Source organism: Equus asinus, chromosome 17 (genome assembly GCF_041296235.1).
Source record: "Equus asinus isolate D_3611 breed Donkey chromosome 17, EquAss-T2T_v2, whole genome shotgun sequence".
NCBI classification, from domain to species: Eukaryota; Metazoa; Chordata; class Mammalia; order Perissodactyla; family Equidae; genus Equus; species Equus asinus.
In genome coordinates this window covers 1084125-1111242 of record NC_091806.1, presented here as the reverse complement: position 1 = coordinate 1111242, position 27118 = coordinate 1084125, and the positions used below count along the sequence as shown (strand labels likewise).

Below are 27118 nucleotides of genomic sequence, written 5' to 3'. Positions count from 1 at the left end.
CACTCTCGCTCTCTGAGAGTAGGTTTTATTCCCATTTTACAGGCTAGGAAACTGAGGTTCAGAGAATTGGTTACATATCCAAGGCCACACAGCGAGTAAGTGGAGAGCCAAGATTGGAGGCTTGTAAGCTTGTGATTGTAACCCCTGCACTAGGTCAGGGGAGGCTCTGGGAAGGTAGAGGCTGGCTGCTGGGTAGAAAGAGGATGGGCAAGATAGGGGAAGCCGCTGGTGGTGAGGCTGCCCTTGTGAGCATTTCAGAGTCCGGAAAGAAGGTGTGGATCCTCCTTTTCTCTTCCGAATCAGGATAGACACACACAGACACCCTGGAGTGTGCAGAAGTCCTGAGAGCCTGGATTTGGGGGGGGCGGAGCCGTGACGCAGCAGGACCTGTGATGGAGGTGGGGGCCCCACCACAGGAAGGGGGTAGGTTTGCTGGTGTGGACATAGGACTGGGGTGGAAGCTGCAACAAGACAGAATTGGATTAAATAGGAACTTTCTGGCAGTTGGAGCTGCACACAAGCTCCCTTAGAGGAAGTGAACTCATGGTCACTGGGACCGTGTCCTCAGGCAGCCGCTTCAGATGTGGTGCAGGAGTGCCAAGCATCGGGGCGTGATCGCTGTGCCACGGGTATGGGAGGGCTGGGGACTGCAGACAACACGGGGGCCGCACGTCACGCACAGATCGTGGGTGAGCACAAATGGGGTTGTAGGCTGTGTGGGGTCTGCCGCCCCTGCCAGCCTCCACTGTGTGCGTATACGGTGTGGGGTCTGTCGCCCCTGCCAGCCTCCACCGTGTGTGTACACGGTGTGGGGTCTGTCGCCCCTGCCAGCCTCCACTGTGTGCGTCTATGGTGTGGGCTTCAGGGTTTTGGAGGGAGGAGGGGTTGTTTGTGTGAGTTTTTGTAAAGCCCTGAGACTTAGTGGAGGAGGTTAGGAAGTTTTGATTCTCTCACCTTCGCCATCTGGCCAGTGGCTTGCGGGCTGGATGGTAAGATCTCCGAGGTGACATACTGCTTCAGCGTGGTGTAGCGGGGGCCCGCTGACAGGTCAGCGAAGCCAGAGCCAGATGACGCTGTGGAGCAGGACTCACTGCCCCGCCCACCGCCTGCCAGGCGCGACCCCTAAGGGGTTCCATGCTGCGAAGCAGAGGTGACAGTGAGAACGGGCCGGCCACCCAGGCAGGAGAAACCCCTGCGGAAAGATGAGGTTGATGCTCGAGGCCCGAGTGAGGCGGAGGTTGTGTGATGTTGGCAGCAGCCTCTGCTGATAATGCTGAGTGTTGGGGGAATGTACATGGACTGGGGGTGCTTCAGATAAAGACACAGGGACAGGCTGGGAGGGGCTAGGATCTGAGAGTGGCCGCGTGCCTCCCTGCCATCTGTCAGTCGTGCTACTCGCGTGCGAGAGGGGCCGGCCCCGCTGTCCTGGAAGCCCGTCCACGTGCGGCCGCCTCCCTGGCTCGTGGCCTGCGCAGCCTCCGTCGAGCGGGGCCGGGGAGGGGGGTCCCATCCCAGCAGGCGGGCTGACTGTGTCCACCGGGTCTCCGCCGTCCTGGTGAGCAGATCACACGCCAGCCTCGTAAAGTCTCTCTTCGCTTGTTCCTGTGACGTTTACAGCCCCACGGGGAGCTGGCTTTTTAATGAGCCTAATTTGAGACCGTAAGTAGGAGTTTGTACAACAAACAGCAAGGGACTCCAGCCAAAGTCCGGAGCTGCCGTTTAAGCACCCTGGTCACATACAGCTCTGCAGCCAGGCCGAGACCCTCTGAGCCCAGGGCAGGGGGACAGAAGCACTCCCCAAGCAGAGGCCTCCCTTCCAGGCAAGCTGGCTGCACGCTTGCTCTGTCTTTCCCCAGAAACCCACAGACACAGCAAGAGACCTTCCCGCTTTGTTTCTGTGTGGACAGCACTGGGGGGTCCTGGCTTTCCAAGGGAGCAAGCAACCCCTCTGGGAGTGGGCCTGTGTGCAAGTCCAGGGCTGGGTGTCAGGGCCCCAAAAGGCCCGAGTGCCCTCCCTGGACGACACGCCCCCAGCCGGCCCCTCGAGGCCCCAGGGAGTGAGTAATCCTGAGACACTGCGAGGACACTCTGCCTCTTCCTGGGGCTCTCCTTCCTTTCATGAGGCCTGCTCTTCCATTAGGAGTGAGAGGGAGGATGCTGTTACAGGTTGCCTCCCTCTAACGCGTCCCCGGGGGAAAGCTGGCTCCTCGCCTCCCGAGTGGATGCTCAGGGCTCGCTCTGAGGGGTAGGACAGCAAGCAGGCTCTGCAGTGCTAGAGCACTGGGTTCTGTGTGACTTGGGGGCCACTGCCCACTGTGCAGACAGGCTGGGGGTCCCTCCTGGCTCACCCAGAATAACAGCAGTGGGAACTGTGAGCTTCTAGAATGGTGCGTGCTGTGGCCGTTGAGAGTGACGATGAGAAACAGTATTTGGAGGCATGGAAAGACACGCGTGAAATATTGTTAAGTGGAAAAGGAGGTTGTTAAAGTATGTGGAGGGTTCCCTTCTTAAACTTAAAACTAGAGGTGACACTCAAAGCATAGGTACAGATTCGAAAGGAAAGATATTAAACCATAATGTCACTGGTGATTATCTCGGGGCGGTAAAATTACGGTGACTTTTATTTTCGTCTTTTTGCCTCTCTGCAGTTTTTAAACTAAAATAAACTGTGAGTGGAGCTCCATGGGCGCTGGCCAGGCAGCAGCCGAAGGGTCTGCCGGAAAGACTCCCCACGATGGGCTTCCAGCCCTCCTGTCTGAGCTAAGGGGGGCTGGGGCCCCTGCGGCCACCCCACCCCTTGGGGAACTGGTGTCGTGGGCAGAACCGCTGTGTTCTCAGCAGAGTCTGAGGCGTTTCCACAGCCAGCCAGGGTGGACGGGGCTTTGGGCAGCCACTGGCAACCTCGATGGGACCCTGGAGGTCCTGAGAGTAGGGACATGGCTTTATCCTTGGACTCTTCATATGGCTTTCTTTGAACAAAGGGTTCCACGGTTTAAAGTTTTTTTGAAAACTAATGATTTACAGAAACCATGTTGTATCAGAGAAATCGCTTCCTCTGCCAGTTACAGAAAACTCGACTGTTAAGGTCTGAATTGTGACCGTCCAAACTCTGTATGTTGCAGTGACTCAGAATGTGACTGTATTTGAGACAGGGCCTTTTAAGATGTAATTAAGGTAAACCAAGGTCATGTGAGTGGACCCTCATCCAGTCTGACTGGGGTCCTTATAAGAAGAGATGAGGACACAGACATGCAGAGGGACGCCCGTGTGAGGGGACAGGCGGAAGGTGTCTGTCCACAGTCCAAGGGGAGAGGCCTCGGAAGAAACCAGCCCTGCCACACCTTGGTCTCAGGCTTCCAGCCTCCAGGACTGTGAGAAAATCAATTTCTACCACCCGGGCCGTGGCATTCTGTTTTTCTCCCGTAACAAGAAGTTCAGGGACAGGCAGCTCATGGTGGTGTGCAGCCGCTTGGTGAGACTGTCGGAGACCGGGCTCTTTCAGCTTTCTACTCCGCCGCCCCTAGCGTGTTGACTCTGGTCTCGCTCTTGTCCCGTCATGCAGCTTGTCCCCCTTGCTGCGGCACCGTGGGGACCGTGCTCCAGCTTCTGCAGCAGGTGGCCTGCCTCCTGGTTGCACACAGCTGCTGCTGCAAGACAGCGTGTCACCTTGGAGGCAGAAGAGCAAAGCCCTGCTGGCTGGACCACCTCAATCAGGAAAAGCAGTATTTTCCAGAACCCCTGAAGTCCTGAATTTATGTTTCATTGTCCAAAGCCATGTTGCACAGCTGTAAGGGAGTCTGGGAAGATGTCCCCCAGGGCTCGTGTTGCATAGCCAATGTGGGCAGAATTGAGGTTCTGTCAGCCAGGAAGGGGAAGGAATGGCGTTGGAGAGGTCCCTGAGAGCGTCAGCACGGTCTCCAGCACCCACCGGCTGGTTTTGCACATCTTCACAGGGAGAGATCATGGTGTCTCTCAAGAGCCTGGGAGTGACGCACACAGGTTTGGGATGTCCCCGTCCGGGAAATGAACATTCTACAGGAATCTCCTTTCTATAGGTGAGCTTCCTGCCCTGCACATTCTTCCCTCCCCCCGCTCCAGCGTGCGATGTCGCTCAGCCAGGAGATGACCGGGGACTGTTTGCTTCTCATAAAGTCTGTGAAATCCCTTTGGGGTTCTTGGAGCAAGTGGGGGATTTCTTGAAACATCCTGTTCTTTTTCCTCCCTTGCTGCTGGTGACAGCACATAGCCAAAGCCCTCCTTCAGACTCCTTCCAGGCTTCCAGTACCTGCTGCAGACCCCTCCTCTAGCATTTATCATGCATTTCAATTATTTGTCTGCATAATAGAGTGTATTATTTTCCTCTCCTTCAGAGCAGGACTGTGGGTCTCACTCACCTCTGTATTCCTGGCATCAAGCTCCGTGTAATTAACAGGCCTGTGTTGAGTATTTGAATAAGTGAATGAATGATGCAAATAGCACAGTGCTACAATTCCACCAGCCTACTCACGTCCTTACTTCAAGTGCAAGGCCATCAGTTAACCTGGGGTAGAGGGTCCAGGGCCTTAGAGAAAGTGTTCTCCATCTGTGGGGTCTGTTATCTGCCTCTGAGCAACTCTTTCTCTGTGTGTGAGGGGTGGGGACGTGCATGGGTGCCCAAATGAGTTATGAAGGGAGTGATGCTGCCTCTGGGCTCTGGTGTCTCTGTTCTGGCCCAGAGTCTGAGGCACATGTTGCAGAATTCTCCTGTTCTTTGTGACTTACCTTTTGAGTCATAAAGACTGATAGATTGAAATCTGCTAACCGCTTTAAGTTGATCCAAGAACATCACCGGTTCTAAAGGTAATCAAACGTGGTTTTCACTTATTTGGGCTTAAAAATGATCCCTTCATGAATTTTAGTTCCTAACAATATAGCGCACTACCTCCGTCTTTGATGTTTAGTGCTTAGTGCACACGTGAAAGGAAGGGCAGCTTTGTTGGACAAGGAGCCCCAGCGGTGGCCGGTGGACCCTGGGCTGCAGTCAGCCCGCAGAGGGCGGGCACGCTGCTCTGGATGCTCCCCACCCCCCACACTGCTGCGGGTCGTCTGTCTGTGCATGTGACCCTGTCACTCAGCTGCTTCAGGCCCTTCAGTGGGTCCTCAGCACCCTCAGGACAGAGTCCTGGCCCCGGAGACTCTTGCTACTGCCGCCTGCCCTCCGCCAGGCCCTCCCCAGGAGGCCGGCCGTGCGCCGCGTGTCACTCCAGCTACACCTCTCAGTCCCTCCAAGGGGCTCTGGATCAGCACAGGGGTGGCAGCAAGCAATGCCCTGGGCCCAATCCCACCCACCACCTGTTTTTGTATGGCCTGCAAGCCAAGAATGGGTTTTACATTTTTTTTTTTTCTTTTGAGGAAGATTAGCCTTGAGCTAACATCCATTGCCAATCTTCCTCTTTTTTTGCTTGAGGAAGATTAGCCCTCAGCTATATCTGCGTCAGTGCTCTGCTGTTTTGTGTGTGGGTCCCCGCCACAGCGTTCCTTGATGATTGGTGCATAGGTCCGCACCCAGGATCTGAATCCGCGAACCCGAGCCACTGAAGTGGAGCGCAAGAACTTAATCACTTGGGCAGGGGCAAGCCCCCTACATTTTTAAATGGTTGAAAAAGTGTTAAAAGAAGACTCTTTCATGACACATGCAGATGACATGAGATTCAGGTCTGTGTCCGCAGTCTTATGTGTGGAATGCAGCCATGCCCGTTTGCTTTCCTGTTGTCCCTGTGCATCCCTGTGGCAGCCATGCCCGTTTGCTTTCGTGTTATCCCTGTGCGTCCCTGTGGCAGCCATGCCCGTTTGCTTTCGTGTTATCCCTGTGCGTCCCTGTGGCAGCCATGCCCGTTTGCTTTCATGTTGTCCCTGTGCGTCCCTCTGGCAGAGCTGAGGGCTGTGATAGACCCCACAAAGCTGACAGCAGTTGCTCTCTGGCCTTTACAGAAAAAGTTGCCAACTCTTTTGGATTAGTGGCGGTTCCAAAGTTGGTGTGGAGAGGGCACTGATCTCTGTTAGCCACTTCCCAGGCTGCCCCAGTCTCAGTAGAAACAATGTGCTTGCTCTACAAACGCAGCTCCACGACAAGCCCCATGGGTCCCCTCCCCAACCCATCACTGCCCCGGAACCTTCCTATGCAGGCTTTGTCTCTGCTTGGAGGACCCATCCAACCCCTTCACCACACTGATGGCCTCTCATCGTCCGCTGAGGTGTCCCTTCCTCCAGGAGACCTTCCTTGACCACCAGGCCTGGGTCGTCTGGCTGAGACACCCCTCCTCTGGGCTCCCTCAGCTGACTGTCTCACCCCTTCACACAGTGTTGACTTGGCCAGCATCCTGTCTGCCGTCCTTCCCTAGACTGCACACAGCAAGAGGGCAGGGCCCTTGTCCTGTTCACTGTGTGTCCCAGAGCATCACCACATCTGGCACGCTGTTAGGTTGTCAGTGAACAGGGCTGGAATACTGGGGGGTTGGGGGGTGGGCAGTGCAGAAGTGACCCATCTGGGGTGAGGAGACGTGGTTCTTTGTCAGCGTGGCCGCTGTGGCCTTTAGGAAGGTAATGGGATAGACCGGCCTCGGGTCCACCCCTGGCTCTGAATGGTGAATAAGTACTTTTTTATATGGTATCTGATGACTGTATCCCAAAACCGTTGGCCCTGGGTATCAGGCCATTTATAAGACTAGCCTATTTACTACATGCTTTACTGTGTGTCAGGCACTTTTGCTGAGTGCTTATTTACTGGATCTCTTTTAATCCTCAAATAATCTTGTGAATTAGGAGCTATTATTAGGCCTGTTATACAGATGAGCAAATTGAGGCTCAGAGAGGTTAAGTAACTAGTCCAAGGCCACACAGCTAATAAGATTCAGAGCCAGGTTTTGAACCTCTTCTCTGTGACTCATGCTAATAAATCGTCTGGAGTATCTAACTGTCAAAAAGCCTTTTGGAATGGGGACCAAAGCCAACTGAAGCAGGTCGTATCTGTTAGAAGGACTCTAGCGCAGTAAATTTCTGACTAATGTACTCGTGTTCTATTAATAAGTACCTTGGCCATCTGCCCTGGACCTTGTGATATTTGTGTCTTTTTTTTTTAATCCCAAGGAGTGACGTGTGTGTGTTACGGGCTCATTTGAAGCTTGGAGACTTCCCCGCTCCCTCTGTTTTCTGCTCGCAGCGCTGCCTCCTAGCAGGGGGTGCAGCTCCAGAATCATTCTCCACCCTGGGCCCACCTGCGCCCCAGCGTTGGCAGTGCTGAGGCCCTTCCCACGGGCGGTGATTGCGGCTGTGTGGCATGAGCGCGTCCCCAGCCCTCCCTGTTCTCAGATCCAGCACGTGGCAACCCGCACTGGCACGACAGGTGCCCATCCCAAAGCCGCAGTGCAGTGTAGGCAGGGTGCCCCAGGGAACCCCGAGGTGACACAGCCCCTGAGTCACCCCCGCCAGACCAGGCGAAGGGGCTGGCTCTCAGAGGGCCGATTCGTGGCCTGAGGCACGCAGACAAAATCTCACCTCCTGGTTGGCAACACAGGACGGTTTCTGCCTGAATGTCTTACAAAGGGAATATCCTGTCCTCTTATTTATTTTTGTAAGTAACGTTTCTATAAAACACCGTTTTCCTTTTATTTACTCTTTTTTTTTTTGCCTCCATGAGCTCACAATGGTTGCAATAATAGTTTTGTGTTTATTAAAATACATATGTTTATTATTTAATTAGTAGGGAAAAAGTGTGAAGGAAAATGGGGAAAAAAATCATCTAAAGTTCTCTCCCGCAGAAATAACTTTGTCAGATGACCTCCATTCTGGGCTCTTCACAGGTAACTAGATTATACTGGTGTTTTTTTTGTTTTTTGTTTTTTTAGCATTCGCATGTTTTCTTTATAAAAATTAATTTTCTAGCTTATTTGAAATGACGGGTATTTCTTTGCTCAGAAGGAACATGCTGTCCGCCTTCTCCTTTGAGTGCCTCTCTCCCCCGCCCTCGTTTCCCTTAGAACAATCACTTTTTACTATGCCAGTAAATCATACCCATTGTGAAAAGTTTAGAAAGTGTGGTCATTGGAAACGTTTTTGGCTTAGAAAGAGCCACCCCTGCCTTGGTGTCTGTGTGCCTTGGTTGGGGAAAAGGCCGATATTTTAGGGTGACGACTGTGTCTTGAGTGCGGAGCCTCTCTGTGAAAGTGGCTGCATTTGTCCTTGGCTCCTGGGCTGTAGTTGCTCACGCACCGTGAGTCAAGGGCACCCTGGACAAAGGACCCTGGTCACGGATGGGGGCAGTTCCAAGACTCATGCTTCCTTGGCCACTCAAGTTCTTGAAGTGTTACGTCAATACTTTGGAGTGAGGCCACCCAGAATCTCTGAAAAAGTATTCTGCATGCCACGGGGATCTTTCTCCACAGGAAAAGCTTAGTCTGCATGCGAGTTTTCCGCTCCACACTGCCCAGTGTTGTGACTGTTGCTGGTTTTCCAGACTTCACCTTTAGGTTTAATTTCCTGAAGCTGATCTGCTTGGTGACTTTATTGGCTTTATTTCACTCTGTTTCAAAGATGGGAAATGGCAGTGAACAGCAATGCACGATGTCTTCTAGTTTGTTCATTTGTGGATACCCAATACTCATCCTCTGGGTGTAGGACAGAACTGATATGTACCTTGATTAAGCAAATTGCCAAATGCCAGTGAGCCAACATTCCCTGTGGAGATTCTGGGGTCACCCCACTGCTTCGTCGTTTTAGGGTGGCCCCTATCTCCCCTCGAAATCCTCACCCTGCTTGAAGCCCCCCTGAGAGTTGGGTGAGCCAGCTATGAGGTCAGAGGTGCTGCTGCCAGCTGGAGGGAAAGAGCTGCCCCAAGGCCAGTCCCCCAAGCGGGTCCACCACCTGCAGGCCCAAGACTGCCAGGGCTTCCCAAGGGAGGTGACGCCAGCCCCGTGTTCATGGTGAGGTTTGCTTACCATCTTTGTAAAAAGTGTTGGGGATGCTGGCAGTGAGCATCCTGTGCTCCAGCAGCCTTTGATCTCGCCCTGGGGTCTCTGGCCCCTGGCTCCCTGGGCACCATAAATGTGCATGATTATGTTGCTATTTGATGGTGAGCTCCTGGCCCCTGGGCCTGCCTTAACTGGAAGACCACCTTTATTGTGCCCAAGGTGTTCTGAGAAGTTAGCCGGAGTGAGGGGTTAACCAGAGCATTGGTGATGTTTGCTTTTAATTTCATTCTTAAAGCATGGGAAAGTGCAGTTCTAATCAGCTGGTGAGCAGTGAGGGGGTGTTCTGTCCCTGGGCTGGGTGGGGACAGCCCCGTGTAGAGGCCGTGTGGTTACCAGTGTGGACTCCAGCATCCGACAGGCTGGGTCTGAACCCACCACCACCATTTTCTGGCTTTGTGACCTTAGCCGAGTGACTTAGCCCATCTGAACCTCAATGTCCCGCAGTGGTAAATGGGGCTAGTAATAATGCTAGCTCTCAGCCGATGGAATGGTTTGTCCCATTTCTGGCACAGAGTCCTGGTCGGTGTGTGCTGGCCCATCTCCATTCATCATTAGCCCCTGGGGAAAACCTGCTTCCCAAACTCAGTTTAGATTCCCCCACTCTTCTCTCTCCCTGTCCCCAAGATTTTCTCCTCGCCGGAACCCCTGGGCCTCACGGGATGGTGGGCCCGTCTTCAGATGGGCTCTCGCCAAAAATTAGATGCGCTTTCGATTATTCTCGATGAATCACTTCTACGTGGGTGATGGACAACTCATCAGGCGTATCTCGTTCCACCCCAGGTTTCTCTTCTTCTTTTCTTCTTCGCCTCGCCGCAACGCCTACCCTCCAGCCGCCTTGGACTCAGAGCGTCAGGAGAAATACCGTCAGTGAATTTGTTCGTGGAAGCAACTGTTCTTGTACTGTATTTCAGTCTCTGAGGAGCGCTCAGCTTTAATCTCCAGCGCTTTGTTTCGGTGTGACTAACATGCAGCAATCGGGGGCTGAACCTTCTATATAAAACCCCCAGGTCAGAGAATGGAAACACTTTTAAAAAAGCACAAAAAGGGTTGAATTCTGTGGGCTGTTTGGAAACTGTTCAGTGGGGCAATACAATTTTTATTTTCAGAAGCCTATGGGTTGAACTTCACCCAAGCTTCCAGCTCCTGAGAAAACTGGCAGAAGATGCCCTGCCAACCCTCCTTACAAGGGCAGGGGAGAGTAGTCCTGTGCGTCCCGGGCTTCCGTTTCAGAGAAGCAGGAGACCCCCGGGGCCTTTGCTGTCATCACAAGCGGGCTTCCCTGTGCTGGGGGGCTCGTGGGTTTGCTGGGAGCGCGGGGAATGGGGCAGGGCGGGTGCCGTCCACACGAGCTCGACGGGGCCCTGGGCTGGTGTACTCCCAGTGCCCTGAGGAGAACACTGACAAGTACGGCAAGAGTGCTGGGAGTGGGCTGTCGAGCCACTGGGGGGACCGTTACGTTATAGTCCTAACGGCCTTTTGGTGACTGGTCAGAAAAGCTAAACTATACATCTGTCCAGTTTTCACTAAAAAAGGATATCTTCTTTAAACGTAAAATTGTGTGTAGGGCGGTGTTTCAGCTGTGGGGGAAATTAAGCCATAGGAAACAGTCGTGAGTGTCTGTTCCCACTGTTGACAATTGAGAAGTGAAATGGTGGAGCGAAAGGGGGTGAAGGGTTTTGAGGGGTACACGTTGGTGCTAGAACACACACAGGGGCCATGCTGGAGAGGACTTGAGAAGCTGTGGAATCGACCCGTCTTTCACAGAGGAGAGAGTGCAGGCCCCATCGGTTTGGCCTGTGGGCTAAGCCCTGCTTCTGACCCCCTTGCCCTGCACGCCTGGTTTGTCAGCCCAGCGTGCAGTCCGTCTGCTGCTGGCCGGGTGCTGCTCCACAAGCGGAAACCCAGGTTGAATTCCTGGTCGGCAACCATGGGCTGGAGGCGGGGTGCCCATTCTGTGCCGTGGGTTTCCCATCGGGCTCGAAGGCGCCCTCTCTGGGTGCTGGTTGCGAATCGCCTGGGAAGGAAATGAGTTGCTTCTCCAAACCCAGGGCTGGAGCAGAGCCAAGTGACCAACCCTTGGCAAAGAGCTCGGAGAAACCGGGATCAGGTGTGCGTAGGCTTCTTAACTCTGCCGGTTTCCTGGGAGGTGCTGGGAATTTCCCCATTTCCTGGCAGAATCACTTTTGTCTCTAAATTGCAGAGAAAGAAAGAAGAGTATTATCTATTCTTCCCCGTGGAGAGGTATTAGGACCTCTGCACGCAGGCACTGGGGAGTCGTGGAAGAGCTCGAAGCCGGAGTTACGTGACCAGAGTAAGGGGTGGGGGGTGGGGAAGACCGGAGGCAGGAGGCGGGCGAGGGGGTCATGGCAGGGACAGAGTTTTGAGATATCAGGGTGGGAGAAGCACAAGGCTTGGTGTTGACTGGATGTGGGGAGGAGGGGGTGAGCTGGTAAAGATGACTCACAGGTCCGCTCTTGGGCAACTGGGTGGATGCGGTGCCGTGCTCAGAGAGGGCTCGTGGAGGCAGCGGCACTGAGGGATGAAGTAATGAGTTCCGAGGTGCAGGGGTTGGGCAGCCAGGTTGAGAGAAGTTGCCTGATGGGGGATTTCGGCTCTGCGAGCAGATCGACAAGTGCGGGGCCTCGCGCACAGTCGGAACACGTTCCAGCGGAGCGCCGTTCCGGCAGAAGAGGAGGCACAGGGTGACTCCATCGTGCTTCCTGCCCCACACTCAGCTCAGTGCACAGAAGCGAGCTGAGGGAGGCACGCGGGTTTCTCCGTCACTTTCACAGAGTTCAACAGGGATCCATAAGGGTATCCTTATTAGCTAATAAGGCGAAACACTCCATCATGACTGAGACAAACAATTCTTCCTAAGGATTTTACTAAGTGAAAAAAAGAGAGATGTCCCTTTTTTCTTTTGTTTGGAAATGCCTTTTTCCAGAAATGCTCCCAGCCAGCTCTTCCTAAGGTATTTGGGTGCTCAGCTGTCAGAGAGAGTGTCTGCTTTGGGGAACAGGGCAGGGGACGGGGACCCAGCCGTGCCCTCCTCCTCCCGCTGGAATCAGAACTCCGAGGAAGGGCTTCGATGGCTCTCTGCCGAGTCAGCGCCACGTGTAGGTGGAGGGGCCACTGTCATCCAGAAGGGCGAAGGGAGATTCGGGGGCAGGCCTCAGCCACACCAAGGCAGCCGTGCCCGCTGAGGGCAGGGAGGCTGGGTCAGGGGACGGGCAGGCCAGGAGGGCAGGGCTGGCCATCGGCTGAACCTACAGAGTAGAGTGGTCAAGAGGAGAAGGCTGCTGGATCTGGGCAGAAGGAGGACAGCCCTCCGTGTTCATCCTGAGAAGGAGACGCAGGTGAGACTCAGCTCACAGGCGTCTGTGGGTGAACTGGGCCATAGGGATGCGGCAGTACTGTCGTGTACACTGCCGCCAAATCAGAAGAGCACAGATGTGCTCGCTGGATCTGGCTTACCGAGGGGTTAGGTGGACACAGTCTAGAGCCGTCAGACCCGGATTCGAGTCCTGGCTCTGGTACTTAGTCTGGTACAAACTCCCTGAATGTCCATCCCCTGATTTCTAAAATGGAGACGGCGGTGCCTACTTTGTTGGGAGAGTAAATGAGATAATGTCAATAAGGCCTGCATCTCCAGCACATAGTAGAATTAAGAGCACAGGCTCCCAGCAGAGCGTTTCCTCTGAGCCACATGCTGGTCCACGCATCGACATCCTACACCTTGGTCAGTCCTCACAGCTACACTGCGAGCAAGGCACTGTCGTTATCGAGTGAACACACGAGGACTCAGGCCCCGAGAAGTGAAGTAGCTTGCCTGAGATCACACAGCTGGTTAAGTGACAGAGCCGTGAACCCCAACGTTTTGGCTCCAAGGCCCTGTCTTAACCACTCAGCTGCACGACCTGTGGCTGCCGTCATCCTCGTTACATTTCTGTGTTCAGGATAGGGAATACTCACCCGCATTTGGCCACATCCCAGGGGCTCTCCAGTTATCTCAAGGAATTTTAAGAGATTTTCCCAAAAGTGACTGACTGAATTCCTGTGGGTATTTTTCTTAAACAAATTCAGGGGGGGTTGGACAAAGATGTGTTGATCAAAGAAACAGCAGTTACCAAAGATGGGGCCCTCTGTGGCCTCCCGCTCTGGAGAACCAGCACGGAACTTGAGCCTCTCTGATTTTGCTTCTCGGGTGCTAAGAAGCCACACAGTGAGTTGGGGAGATTTACAGCTGTCACCCTCTGGGACTGGTTCTGGCCACGCGGCTCCTCGGTGGTTGAAGTGCTAATGAAAGCCACTCACGGACTTGGCCGGGGCTGGGACAGTCCCCTTCTGGGAGAGGAGAAGGAACCCCCTTGCTCTCTGGTTTCTCCCATCCCTTTCTTGGCCTGAAGAAGGAAAGGAGGCAGCTTGAGGAAGGCAGAGGACTCTGGGGCGATGCTGCCCTTTGGGCGGGCAGGGTGGACGTTTCCAGCCCTGAGCTCCGCGCAAAGTGGGGCCCCTTGGTCACGGTGCACCCTGGCCGCGGCCCGGCGCCAGGGCCGAGAGAGGCGCTCGCAGCGCCCGCAAACCGGCCTGTGGAGCTCTCCTTCCCCCGTGACCGTCTGCTTGTTTCCCACAGGTGTCCTCTCCCTCCCTGCGCACTTCAGCCCCTACCGCAGCGGCTCCCTGGGCCGCGATGAGCCGGCCGACGCCTACGCTCAGCTGGAGCTCCGCACCCTGGAGCAGTCCCTCCTGGCCACCTGTGTGGGGAGCATCTCGGAGCTGAGTAAGTGCCGTCCCCGTCCGGCTGGCGCTAAGGACAAAGCTGAATGAGCTCTCCTTCTGGCTTCTGGCCTCCTCCTCCTCCTCCTCCACGCTTCTCGCCTTCTCTGAGAGCCAGATCCTTCAAGGCCAGAGGTTGCAAACTGGTGGCCCACAGACACACGTGCTTTGGCTGGCATGTAGACTTCATCACATATAAATCTGGATTTCTGGGTTCTTGAGAAATCAGACAGTCTAGCAACCCTGGGCCCTGTTTCTGCATGAGCAGCCATCGAGGGGAGCTACACAGACCGCACGTGTTCCCCACACTGTCGCATCCCGCATTGTCTTGCAGCTGGCCTGTTTCTTTCATTTATTTTACCTGCCTGGCCCCAAAGACTCTGAATAGACAACCAGTATTCTTTCTTGAAAGAAAACACCTCTGAAATGTCAGCATAGCAAAAGGGAGATCAGAGCAGAGCCGCTCTGGGGAAGAGGGGTGGCCGGCGACCTCAGCCCACGCCCGCCCCAGGCGCCTCCCTGGGTTTTAGGCTCTAGGGAGCACAGGGGTGGCCCCTTGGTCTAAGTCATTACCATTTGACAGCTGCATCTCCTGATTGCTCCCTCTCATGACCCCTGTTGTCTGAGAAAGGAGACGGCCGCTCTTCCTCCTGAGTTCCCCCTCGCTGTGTCGTGAGGCAACCCCCTGGAGGGTGCTGACCCATCGCGAGCCCACAGGGTGGAACAGGTGGAGTGTCACTCTGCTCCAGTCTGTTCCATTTGTGATCTGAGTTTCCTGGCCCCTGAACCGTGCATGACAAACCTTTTTGCTTCTGCAGGGCCAGCTTCCTCCCTCCCTCCCAAACAGGAAGTGCAGGTGCCTGATTCGGGGTCACAGAGCAGAGTCCGGGCTGGGAGAGAAGGCAGGCCTGTGGGCTCTCCGTCTCCTGGGGCGTTGCAGAGTAAGGGCGCCTCGGGACCCTACAGGAAGTGGCTGGGGTGTGCGGCTGGATCCCCCACCCCCCACACTGTCCCTGGGCAGTGGGCTTCTTTCGCGCCAGGCAGAGTGCGTGTTTCGGTGAACTCTCCTGAGAACGGCGAGGCACGCTTAGCCCTCAGCGCACTGGGGAGCATGCAGCTCCGTGTGGTGTTTGACCACTGAGTGCGCACGTCACGTGTGCACGGGGCGCATGAAGCCTGCGTTTGTTCCCGTGGCCTCACTGCCTCCTCAGAACAGCTCAGCGAGGCGTGTCGTGATGAGGGAACCGAGGCTCAGAGAGGAAAAGTGACCGTCCCCGAGGCAGGCAGCTTATAAGGCCTGAGGGGCCTTCACTCCTGATGCGTCTGGCTTTGGTGGCCACCCTCTTTTCTTTTTTTCTTTTTAATTATAGGAACCTCATTTTTCTTTTTTCAGGATTGGCACTGAGCTCACATCTGTTGCCTTTTTTCCTCCTTCTTCTCCCCAAAGCCCCCCAGGACATAGTTGTATGTTCTAGTTGTGAGTGCCTCTGGTTGTACTGTGTGGGATGCCATCTCAGCGTGGCCTGATGAGCGATGCCATGTCCCCGCCCAGCATCCAAACCCGCGAAACCCTGGGCCTCCGCAGCGGAGCACGCGGACTCAACCGCTCAGCCATGGGGCCGATCCTGTGGTGGCCACCCTCTTAATCGCTTGGGCTATGGGCTTCCAGGACATGGCTAGCAGCCTAGCCGCCAGCACCCCAGGGCAGCGGAGGGCAAGGTTGGGATTGAGCCTTTGCCTTTCCTTGTGGCGGCCTCTGTGCCCAGGACAGCCCACAGTCAGGCAAAGGGGAGCGTTCGGAAACTTCCCTTGGGGGTGGGCTTGTCATCATTCTGTCCCCACCATTCAGCCCAGCAGCCCAGGGACCAAGTCCTGTAAGTTCTCCCTTACAAAACTCTCCCAAGTTGTAATTTGCCCCTGTCAGCCACCTCCACTGCTACCAACTCAGCCCAGACCAGGGCCATTTGAACCACAAATTGGATTATGCTCAGTGTTCCCTCCGTCCCCTCGTGGCTTCCCAGCTCACTCAGTGAAATCCAAAGTCCTCACTATAGCCCAAGATCCACTCTGTGATCTGGCTTCACTGCCTGCTGCTCTGCTCTTGTCGACTGTGCTTCAGCTACGCCAGCTCCTAGCCAAGTTCCTCCCACCCCAGGGCCTTTGCACTAGCTGTTCCCTGCCTGTGACCTTTTCCTCCAGATACCCAAATAGGTTGGTCCTTCACTTTCTTCAAGTTTCTGCCCAAATGACACCTTATTAGCTAGGCCTCCCCTGAGCACCCCACTCTCGTTCCTCTGCCTCCCCTCTTGTGGCTTTGGTTCATTCAAAGCCCTGATTGCCGCTTGACATTGATCCTATGTTTACTTGTAAATAGTTTGTCCTCTCTCTCCTCTGACTAGAATTAAATATGAGGATAGAGACGTCCCTGTTTTGTCCCCTGCTTGTGTCCCCTGTGACTAGAACAGTACCTGATGCTGTGTGTGTGTGTGTGTGTGTGTGTGTGTGTGTTGGAAGGAAGGACTTCTCTCTCACCCAGTGTCTGTCCCTTAGAACTCACCTAGGACTGGTCCACAGCCCGGCCCGGTCCCTCCTCAGTGTGGAGGGAAGAAGCACCCCACAGCGTCTTTCACAGACACAGGAATGGGCTGTGTTAGTGCTGAGTGGCCCATCTCCCTGGCTCTGCGACCAGGGGTTTTGCTAACGCCTGTGAAGGAGGGAGGGGACAGAGGTGGAGGCAGATACTGCTGTCCTTCTCTTTGACACGAAAGAGCTTAATGAGGCTACTGATACTTGGCGCTGAGCTCCTTGTACCTAAAAGTTCACCCCGGGCTGGCGTGCCTTAGCTCCGTGCAGCTCGCCAAGACCAGCCTGCCAGGTAGGTCGAGAGAAGTTGCATTCTTGTGTCAGGCCCAGCTGCACGGGGAGCTTGGTGCTTGTTTTCCTCTGTCCCTCTCTACCCACGAAAATGTAAATGAGAGGAAATATGAAATAAAGCAAAACACTTCTTTTTGAAGGTAGCCAGATGGTGCAGGCCTCAGTTTGAAGACAGTGCTGAATTCCAGTCTCTCGCCTGCTGTTTTGATCTGATGGCTCATCACAAGGGTAGGACAGACCAGAGGGAGACCTGTCGCCCTCCAGTCAAGGCTGTCCTGATTCCCCAGCAGTGAGGGCTCCTTTCCATGCCTCGTGGGTGTTTCTGGGCCTCAGACTGAGGTACCATCAGTCTTAGGATTAATTGATTCTCAGCTACAGGAACAGTGCAGAAGCAGCTCTGAGCGCCCCTGTCCTGTTATTATTGTCCCCCTGTCCTCCGGGAATCCAAGAGCACAGCCCAGCCTGGGCCACGGCCTCTCAAAGTGTGTGCCGACGGCAGGGACTTTACCCCTGGCCTCGCTCTGCTGCAGACTGAAACTTTTGTAAAATACAATAAAAATGAACGTCTGTGGGGCCGGCCCAGTGGCGCAGTGGTTAAGTGCACACGTTCTTCGGGGGCCTGGGGTTCGCTGGTTTGGATCCCAGATGTGGACATGGCACCACTTGGTAAGCCACGCTGTGGCAGGCGTCCCACGTATAAAGTAGAGGAAGATGGTCACGGATGTTAGCTGAGGGCCAGTCTTCCTCAGCAAAAAGAGAAGGATTGGTAGCAGTTAGCTCAGGGCTAATCTTCCTCAAAAAGAAAAATGAACGTCTAAAAAAATGAAGTAAAAGGCATGTAAGATGCAAGCCAACTTTTTTATTATTAGATTAGATAGACATAAAAGTCCCTCTGTCAAATAGCTCTGGAAGCTTTGTAGTGCCCTCTCAGTTTCTGAAATTAACTGGTTGTGGGCCAGTAACAGTGTGCAGCCTGTCCAGTTTGCAGACCACGCTTTAAGTGGCAGTGGGGTGACAGTCAGACACACGCCTTTGGGACACAGGGGGCCCAGGTCAAGTCCTGACTGGCTCGCTTACCAGCTGTGCCAGTGGGACGAGCCATGTACCTTCTGTGAGCTCACGTCCTCGTCTGTAGGATGGAAGTGCCTCCCATACGGGGTGGCTGTAAAGATTAACTGAGGGTTTGTCTCTTTTCATGTGTCTCATGAAGCCTAGAAAGGATGAGGTGCAGGGGGAGAAGGCACCAGGAGAACATGCAAAGCCAGGGGCTTTCTTGGGCGGTCGGCGGAGGCTGCGGAGCAGTGGAAGTGTCTAGATGCCTAGTCCGGCCGTCCAAGGCCCCTGCCATTTTGCTCTTGGAGGGAGATGGACAGCATGCAGCTGAGCTCTGAGTGGAGAGTCTGGGGACCTCCGTCTCCAGGGGCCGCTCTGCTGCCTTCGTGTTCCTGAACCTTCCGGAGGCTCCCTTGCTTCCTGGCTCCCTTTTGGGAGCTCTCAGGAGGCACTTTCTTTCTGGATTTTCTCTGTGGGGTTCTGCCTGGAAATGTGCTGCCGAAGGGTTCTACACCAATGACAGTAAGACAATCCTAAGCGTGATTAAGGATAATGACTTCTGCCCTGTCGAGCCTTCAAAGTGATACTTCAGCAAGATTTCTCTTTGATGCCATCGCGGAGTCTTTGGCCTCCGCTCCTTGTAGTCCTGCCGAAAGTTATGACATTTGGACCTGGGGAAGTGGCAGCCAGGTTTCGCCTCCCTGCAGCCAACCGAGCTGACGAGGAGCGCCTGTGGGCGGCCAGCCTGGGGTTGTGATGCCGGTTTCTACCACCCAGCAGCCCGAGGGCAGGGCTTGGATGTGGCATTTCGGGGACTCCTCCTGTCCTGGGAAATGTGGGGCAGCGCCTGCATGCAGGCAGAGGTCCCAGGGGCGGGCACCGCGGAGGCGGCCCGAGGGGTCAAGGAATCGGAGTGGGGGGCGTCAGTGAGAGTGGGCGCCTGCTCTGGGCCGAGTGTGACGTCACGTGCTTCACCTTTATGAATTATTTGGATCCTCACAATTTTTAGGTTAGATATGATTATTTCCGTTTTACTTATGAGGAAACTGAGGCTCTGGTAAGGAATTTACGTAAGGTGCACGGGCTGGAAGTGGCAGAGCCCTGATTTGAAGCCAGGTCTGGAATCTGTGCTCCTGTCCATTCACCTGGTGGCCTCAGACCTTCCTGGAGTAGATGCGCTGAAGGAACCTTTACAAAGTGCAGGCGCCTGGCCTGCCCCAGGCCAATTCAGTCCAGGCTTGGGGATGGGAGCCGGGTGTCGGGAGCTCCCTGCCCTCCGCCGCCCGGCCCAGGCGTTGCCCGGAGACACCCAGGCAGCTGAGCCAACTGCAAGGAGAGCCTAGTCAGGCGCTGGAGAGGAGTGAGGACCCGGGATGGAGGGTGGAGCGGGGTGGCTGTCATGGGAGAAGTCGGCAGCGAGTGAGCATGAGTCGAACCCCGCCAGAAGCCGCATTTAGAAGTGAAATGAATGCATATGGCTGCTGCTTCATTCTCCAAATGATTGCTGAGCACCCGCTATGCAGCGGACTCTGTGCAGGGCACCAGGAACCCCGCGGCACAGAGGCCCAGCCTCGCAGGAGCTGTGGAATGAGGGTGAATCAGGTGCCACATGTTGAGTGACACTTGTCCTGCCAAATTAAAACCTGCTCGCTTCTCCCTCTCAGGGTCAGCAGTGTCCAGAGGCTTTCTCTGGAAGGGGCTGCCTGTGAGGAACCCCCACAGACACAGGGGAAGCTGACCCGCAGGGCACGCCCCTCACCCCGAGTTCTCAGGCCTGAGGAGAATGGAAAGGCACCACTGTTACCAGAAGAGTGGGGCCTCTCCACTCTGTGGCCTCACACAACGAGGGGATGTTTCCTGTCCCCGGCTGGTGGGGTATTGAAAGGACTTGACTTGGGCAGAAATACAGCACAGGATATGGGGACCCCACCGACTTCACTCGGGCAGGCTGCAGCCCGGCCACATGCCATTCGTGGACTGGGGAGTCAGACAGGCCTGGATCAAATCCAGGCTCTGCCGTTCACCAGCCACGTGACCCTGGCTGGTGAACTCCTGTGCGCCGAGGTCTCCATGTGACCAGGGAGATGCACCAGGTCAGTAAATGTTTGTTTACTGGATAAGCCTCGGTTTCTCCATCTGTAAATTGGGGATAATACTTAGTCCTGGCTTGTAGGGATGGAGTGAAATCCTATCTCTGGAGAACTGGCCACTTGGCACACAGTGGGCGACAGTGGACGTCCTGAGGAAGACCAGGATGGAGCAGCTTCTCTGCTGAGGCAGCTCAGGTTTGCCCCAGACGGCCTGGGGAGGCCCCCGCATAGCGGGGGCTGGCTGTCAGGCTGGGAGGAGAGGCCCAGAGAGCCTCCCGGGGTGGGAGAGCTGGGGAGAGGCCGTGCGGTGGGGGAGAGAGTGGGGATGTGGACAGAGAAACCACATCAGCATCAGTTCCAGCGGAGAAGGGCCCAGCAAAGGTGTCATCCAGCTGTGAGAGCGAGCCCTTGAGACAGGGCAGCTCGGTGCTGCCATGTGCCGAGGGGACTGCCCGCCCCACCTCTGGCTCCAGGGTCGGGGTGATTCTGTGCCGCTGCAGAGGAAGGGTTTTGCTCCGTGGCCACGGTGTCCTTGGAAGGATGTGGCTGTCAACTCAGACGTAGTCTCTCTCTCTCTTCCTTTCTGCCCTCCCACCAGGTGACCTGGTCTCCCGTGCTATGCACCACATGCAGGGACGCCACCCGCTGTGTCCTGGCTCCAGCCCCGCCCGCCAGGCCCGCCAGCCGCCCCAGCCCATCACCTGGTCCCCCGACGCCCTCCACACGCTCTACTATTTCCTGCGGTGTCCACAGATGGAGTCCATGGAGAACCCCAACCTGGACCCCCCGAGGATGGCCCTCAACAATGAACGGTAGGGATCTCCTAGAGCTGCATGCCTGACGGGGCGTGCTTCCCACTGTGTGTTGACGGAGTGACTTGCCAACAAGGTGAGCAAAGGGCCCTGGCACCAGCCTGTGTGCCTATGAGGAGGCAGCTGACACAGGTGTGGGCTGGGAATGCGGACGGAGGAATCCCCTGGCATGCAGTGGGATTTCCCCTGGGCTAATGTGGTGGGGAGCTGTTGATGCTGAGAGTGTGCACTGTGACCCCTGTCCCGGGTCTGCCGGCTCCAACACGAGCTAGCTGGGCTTGCTGAGTTTCAGGTGTCTCTGCTCTAAGGGGAGGTACTCACACCGACCTGGGAAGGTGGTGTGAGAATCGAGCGAGCCGGTGCTCTGAGAATGATCACGTGGGACAGTGTCTAGGTGTAGCCGGCCCTCCATCAATGGTGGCTGTCACCTGTTTTGATGACGATGATGTCATCGTCCTTGTGGAGAACCTTAGGTGCGTTTTGCCTCATCTGCTCGTTCTATAGACAAGATCGTCATGGCTCTGTCAGGTTACTTGATCTCTAGCAGGTTTGTGGTTGAATGGCCCCAGAATCCAGCCCTGCTGACTCCCGGTCTAGTGCTCTCTCTACAGGGTCCCAGCCTTTTCCCAGCTGGAGGCAGGGAGCAGAGGTACGCTAAGAGCAGATGTACAGGTTGTACATTGCACAAGGGGACCCCCTGAGAGGCATAAGTGGAAGACACACATGGGGCCATGTTAATCTGAGGACAGGCTGCCTTTTCTAATTGGTCTACTCAAAGGGCCACCTTTTTGAAGTTTTCTGCCTAGAAAGGATGGTTTTCTTTCTTTTTTTTTTTTTTTGAGGAAGATTAGCCCTGAGCTAACATCTGCCGCCAATCCTCCTCTTTTTGCTGAGGAAGACTGGCCCTGAGCTAACATGCGTGCCCGTCTTCCTCTACTTTGTATGTGGGACGCCTAGCACAGCATGGCGTGCCAAGCGGTGCCATGTCCACACAGGATCCGAACCAGCGAACCCCAGGCCTCTGAAGCGGAACATGCAAACTTAACCGCTGTGCCACCAGGCCGGCCCCGAAAGGATGCTTTTCTGTAATTTGCCCATACGCTGTACATGCTGGCATGAGCGCCCCCTAGAGGCCACCGCGTGGCCGCTCAAGGCAGGTCTGTCCATGGGGCTGGAGACTCGTGTGCCTGAGGGCTGAGGGAGCAGAAAGACTTGCCTTTGGTGTAGGAAGCCCTGTCTACACATGTTCCACCACACAGCAGGGTCCAGGAGACGGAGAGGGCCTGAGGGCTCCGCGCCCGACCGGAGGAAGACCTCTGAGCCCCTGATGCAGAAAGTCCCGAAGCCTTCCCAGTGCCCCGCCGTTGTCTTTGGATGGCATTGGGTCTTATCAACTTCCTGGTCGTCATGCCTGCCCCACAGCCAGGCCACTTCCCCAGTGCCTCCATGGTCACAAAAGCAGGCCAAGGTGGACTCCTGACCCGTGGTTCCTTAAGGACAGCCATCGCGGAACATCGGAAATCGCGGACAGACAGCAGACACTGAAAGTGGGCAGTGAGTGGTCCCGGAGTCAGGGACCTGGGCACAAATGGCAGCTCTGCCATTCATGAACCTGGACACCTTTGTGCAAGAGCTCAACCTCCCTGAGCCTCAGTTTCCTCAGCTGTAAGCGTGGGGCAGCAGGGGAACAGTTGTCAGGGTTGAAGCGCAACGTCAGTGTTTACTCTGTGCCGGGCACTATGCTGACTTTACGCATGTATGCTGACTTTACACATGTACGCTCACTCAGTGCACACACTCCTGGGAGAGGGGTGCTCCTCACAGCCCCACTTTACAGATGGGTAAGTGGAGGTTGAGAGCGATTCAGTGACTTGCCAAGGCCACACGGCCTCTGCTCATAACACTGCACGTACCATCTGTTGTTATGGGAGACATAAAGCAACAGTGCCCGGTACCCCCATGCAGTGGACCCCCAGGTCACACATGCACTGGATCCCCAGGACACACATGCACTGGATCCCCAGGACCCCCGTGCAGTGGATCCCCAGGACACATGTGCAGTGGATCCCCAGGACCCCCCTGCAGTGGATCCCCAGGACCCCCGTGCAGTGGATCCCCAGGACCCCCGTGCAGTGGATCCCCAGGACACACGTACAGTGGATCCCCAGGACCCCCTTGCAGAGGATCCCCAGGACACACGTACAGTGGATCCCCAGGACCCCCTTGCAGAGGATCCCCAGGACACACGTACAGTGGATCCCCAGGACCCCCGTGCAGTGGATCCCCAGGACCCCCGTGCAGTGGATCCCCAGGACCCCCCTGCAGTGGATCCCCAGGACCCCCCTGCAGTGGATCCCCAGGACCCCCCTGCAGTGGATCCCCAGGACGCACGTGCAGTGGATCCCCAGGACCCCCGTGCAGTGGATCCCCAGGACACACGTACAGTGGATCCCCAGGACCCCCTTGCAGAGGATCCCCAGGACACATGTACAGTGGATCCCCAGGACCCCCGTGCAGTGGATCCCCAGGACCCCCGTGCAGTGGATCCCCAGGACCCCCGTGCAGTGGATCCCCAGGACCCCCGTGCAGTGGATCCCCAGGACACACGTACAGTGGATCCCCAGGACCCCCTTGCAGAGGATCCCCAGGACCCCCGTGCAGTGGATCCCCAGGACCCCCGTGCAGAGGATCCCCAGGACCCCCGTGCAGTGGATCCCCAGGACCCCCGTGCAGTGGATCCCCAGGACATGCTACCGCTGTGGCTGTCATTACTGGCATCACTATTAGACCATCAGTGTCTTTTTTTCTCTAGGAGCTGGACGGGACCGAGGTGGGTCACTCTGGGTCTAACACAGAACAAGCAGGCAGCTGGTGGAGGCCCTAGGTGTCCTGAAGGAAGACCTAGCAGGAAAATGGAATCTGAGCAGGAGCGCTGAGCCCCAGCTGCTCCTGATTTGTGGAGGGATTGTCGTGGTTGCTGGAGTTAGCTGGAAGGAGAAAGGGAAGGGAAACAGATGGCAGGGCTTGCTTTGGGAAGGCTCCTCAGAGTGCTAGACCAGCCTGGCCACCCAAGCTAAGGTGTCTGGGAGTGGAGGACAGGGCGCCTGCCTTGGACCTGCTGCCCAGGGCTGGGCTGTGTGGCCCTCTGGCTGTGACCGTGGCTCTTGGCCACGGGGCAGGCCAGGGAGGCACTTCTCTGTGGGCACTGTGCCCGGAGCTCGGGAATGCCCTTGTGGCTGCCCTCTGGCTTCCTCCTGGAGGATTCCAGCCCCTGAGCTCTGAACCACAGCCTCAGGGCTCTGCATGCCAGCATAGGAGCTGAGCTTGGATGGCAAGGAACACGTGTGTATGTTTAGATATCTCCTTGTTTAAAAGCCACACTGTCTGTGGCACAAAGAAATTGGTAGCAAAGGCATTTTTCCATGATTCACTTCAAGTGAGTGTTAGACACACGAGAAACTGGAACCACCATTAGGAAAAAAGAATCCAAACGTTTCAGGTTTGGGCACAAAAAGGAGGACACCCTGAAAATACCCAGGCTGGCAATCACCCGCAGCTCCCTCATGGCCTGGTTCTTGGCTGCTGAAGTGGTCCTGCTGTGCTTGGACTTACTCTGTGGGGCAGGCACTCAAATCCTTGGAGGCCTGGCTGGCCTTTCCTGGGGCCGTGAGCTGGGCTGCATGTCCCCTCAGGTACCACCACTCCGATGTGTCACCAGAGCTCGGGGGAAAACATCGCCTCGTGCAGAGTGGCTGGGGTGCACTGGTGCTCCAGGGAGATGCAGCTTTGCCTTCGTGAGGCTGGGGGTATCTGTCTCTCTCTCTCCCCTCAATCCCACCCCATTCCCTTGGAGTTCCTCCCTCTGTCCCCCATCAGGAGCGTGGGGACCAGGTCCCCAGAGCCTCTGATTTCAGGTGTGATGGTGAGCGTGTGGCGCCAGAGGCCTTCTGTTGGGGGATTTGGCGGTTTGGGGATTTCTGGGTCTGTTTGTTACTACGTGACCTCTTCTGCTGTGAGCACGTGGGCCAGGGGCTCAGTGTGGCCACAGGGGTGTAGCCACACAGCACCGTTGACGGTGCTGCTCCAGTCTGTGCTCACATTTTCTGCTTTGCAGAAACTGCGCTTCTTCCTTCTGTTAGGCAGTGTGCTGCGTGCCCACGTCTGTGCTGGCAGGCGCGGGGACAGGCGTTCGTCCCTCTCACGGGCAGCTCCGTGGGCGTGCCCTGCTGAACCACCACTGCCCCTGTGCTGCTCGGGAGCCCCAGCACCTCTCTGTGAGGGGCTCTTCTCCCCCGAGCCTCCTGCTCCCGGGCGAGAGGGGAGGTGGTGGGAGGAGGGGGTGGTAGAGCAGCGGGAGCTCAGGGTGGCGAGCAGGGCAGCTTTCCAAGGGGCAAGAAGGCACTCTAGCTACTTCCATCTGCTGCCGCAGCCAGCCCGGCAGCCCCAGGGAGGAGAGCACAGGCTTCGAGCAGAGCCCCGGGCTCAGGTCCAGCCCTCCACACACGTGCCTCCAGCTCCTCATCTGTGAAATGGGGCTAAGAGATCCCACCAGGGAGGATAGAGTAAGGTAACACATACAGAAGTAGCCAGCTCTGCCTTTTAAAGGGCGTTTCTACCCACTTCTGTTTCTTTTGTGCCCAGATCAGCATGGTAGGTGCTAGCATCACCTCCATTTTACACAGGAGCGCACGAGGCTGGGGGCCCCCAGCTGCTAAGTGGCTGGGCGGAGATTCAAACCAGGTCTCTTTGACCTTGAAGCCCCTGCCCTTCGCTGCACCAGGCTGCAGCTTCCTCACCCGCTGCTGCGACCTGGTCCTAAAGCTCTGGGACGCCCCTGGTGGGTCCAGCCTTTGAGGCCACCTCCTCCGGGCCGTTCCAGCCCCAGCTGCCTCTCCTCTCCCAGGACGCCTCCCTCGCCACCCTGGGAGAGGCTGCAGCTGGAACCTCCCTGCACCTCCCAGGATGCCGTCCTTGTCGGCAGGTTGCCTCACGGGCACCAGCGAGGCACGAGGCAGGGTCTCAAATACAGGATTAGTCACAGCTGTGGCCCTGCAGGGTGTGTCACCACCCGAGACCAACCTCAGAAAGTGAAAGAACTTGCTGCCAGTGACCCAGGGTTACCCAGGCGGTGGGGAGGGCTCCTTCCCCCGGGTCTGGAGGAGAATGGACAGCTGTCTGGCTAAACGTGGTCCTTGCTAGCCGTGCCTGGAGGCAGAGGGATGGGTAGCTGGAATAGGTTCTGGGCAGAGCATACCTTCTGGGTCATGGTCCTCCTGGCAATGAAGAGTTTGTAAAGTGGAGAGAAAGGCCACGTAGACGTGCAGGAGTGCCACCAGCTTGCCAGCAGATTGCTGGAAGAAAACATCATCGAGTGGGGTACACAGAGGGAGACGGATACCGTGCGGAGGGTGGAGTGGGCAGGAGGGGAGCCGAGCCTCTGCATCAGAACCTCAGGCAACGCTGGAGGGCCGGGCGTGCCGGGCAGCCTTCCCCAGTGCATCTGCCAGCAGTAGCAGAGAAGCCAGGCCCTGGAGTGGGAATAGTGGGAATGACAGTGGGCCGCTCGTCCACAAGCTAGTCCATTTGCTTAAGCCTCAGGCCCTGGCCCTTCCCTCCCTCTCCCTAGTCCTGCACGGTGCCCTTCATGGAGGGGGTCTCTCTCAGTAGACTGGGGGCCTGCCAGCGTTCTGGACTAAGCCAGGAGGAGCCCGGAGGCCCAGCCAGAGTCTGGTTTGGGATGGAGCCTAGAAACATCTGGTGTCATGATTTCTCAGCCAGCTGGAGCTCTGAGGAGGGAACTGCTATTCAAAGATGTGCATTTGAGATCTTACTTACCACTGTCTGATTTTAGAACCTCACTCTGTCACTTGGTCTCCCCAAAGTTCAGGTTCTGTAGACAACTAAAGTTTAGTCTTAACAATCCCCCGGGAGGTATGAGGGCTAACTGAGTTCACATATGTAGCGCTTTTAGAACCATGGCTGGGACCCAGGCGATGCCAAGCGTTAGTGGCTCTGTTATTAACACGATTATTTCTGTTAGGCAGAGGGAGAGACAGCAAGGAGCAGTGTGGCAGAGCCAGAGAACAGGGGAACGTGGGACAGAATGAAGCTGCAGAGGGAGAGGGGCCTCAGGGGCCAAGGCGAGGAGAGGGCTGAGCCGTGGCCTAGAAGTCCTGCCCCAGTGGTCCAGCCCCAGTGGTCCAGCTGTGATTGGCTGCTTTATTTGCCCTCCCCTGACACGTCCCCTCTCAGGGCCTGACCCCCGAGAGTGAGGGGAGCGGAAGGTCCAGGAAGGCCCTCCTGCGCTGCGTGCCCTGATGCCGTGAGGAAAGGCACTCCCACTAAGATCCAGCCAGCACCCCAGTCTGGAGCAGCTGGTGTGGCCCCACACCGCCAGGCAGTTCAGGAAGGACAAGCGGTGGGAAGTGCTGTCTTGATACAAACCTTAGTCCGCAGTTCCCGCAGAGCTGTTTTTGCCCAGGCTCCGGGGGCCTGCTCAGAGTGGAAG

General features: G+C 56.1%; 1 protein-coding gene across 3 annotated transcripts in view; it reads left to right on the top strand.

Moving 5' to 3' along the window:
* The window catches only part of ABTB2 (ankyrin repeat and BTB domain containing 2), a 168184-nt gene that overhangs the window by 107548 nt on the left and 33518 nt on the right, over positions 1 to 27118 (top strand). For 2 of the 3 annotated variants that reach the window (XM_014851069.3, XM_070487511.1), the window contains exons 2-3: positions 13639 to 13785; positions 20397 to 20610. In XM_014851069.3, coding sequence (XP_014706555.1) covers positions 13639 to 13785; positions 20397 to 20610 — 361 coding nt within the window. The remainder of the gene's footprint in view (positions 1 to 13638; positions 13786 to 20396; positions 20611 to 27118) is intronic. The other variant, XM_070487510.1, reaches the window with a different exon arrangement.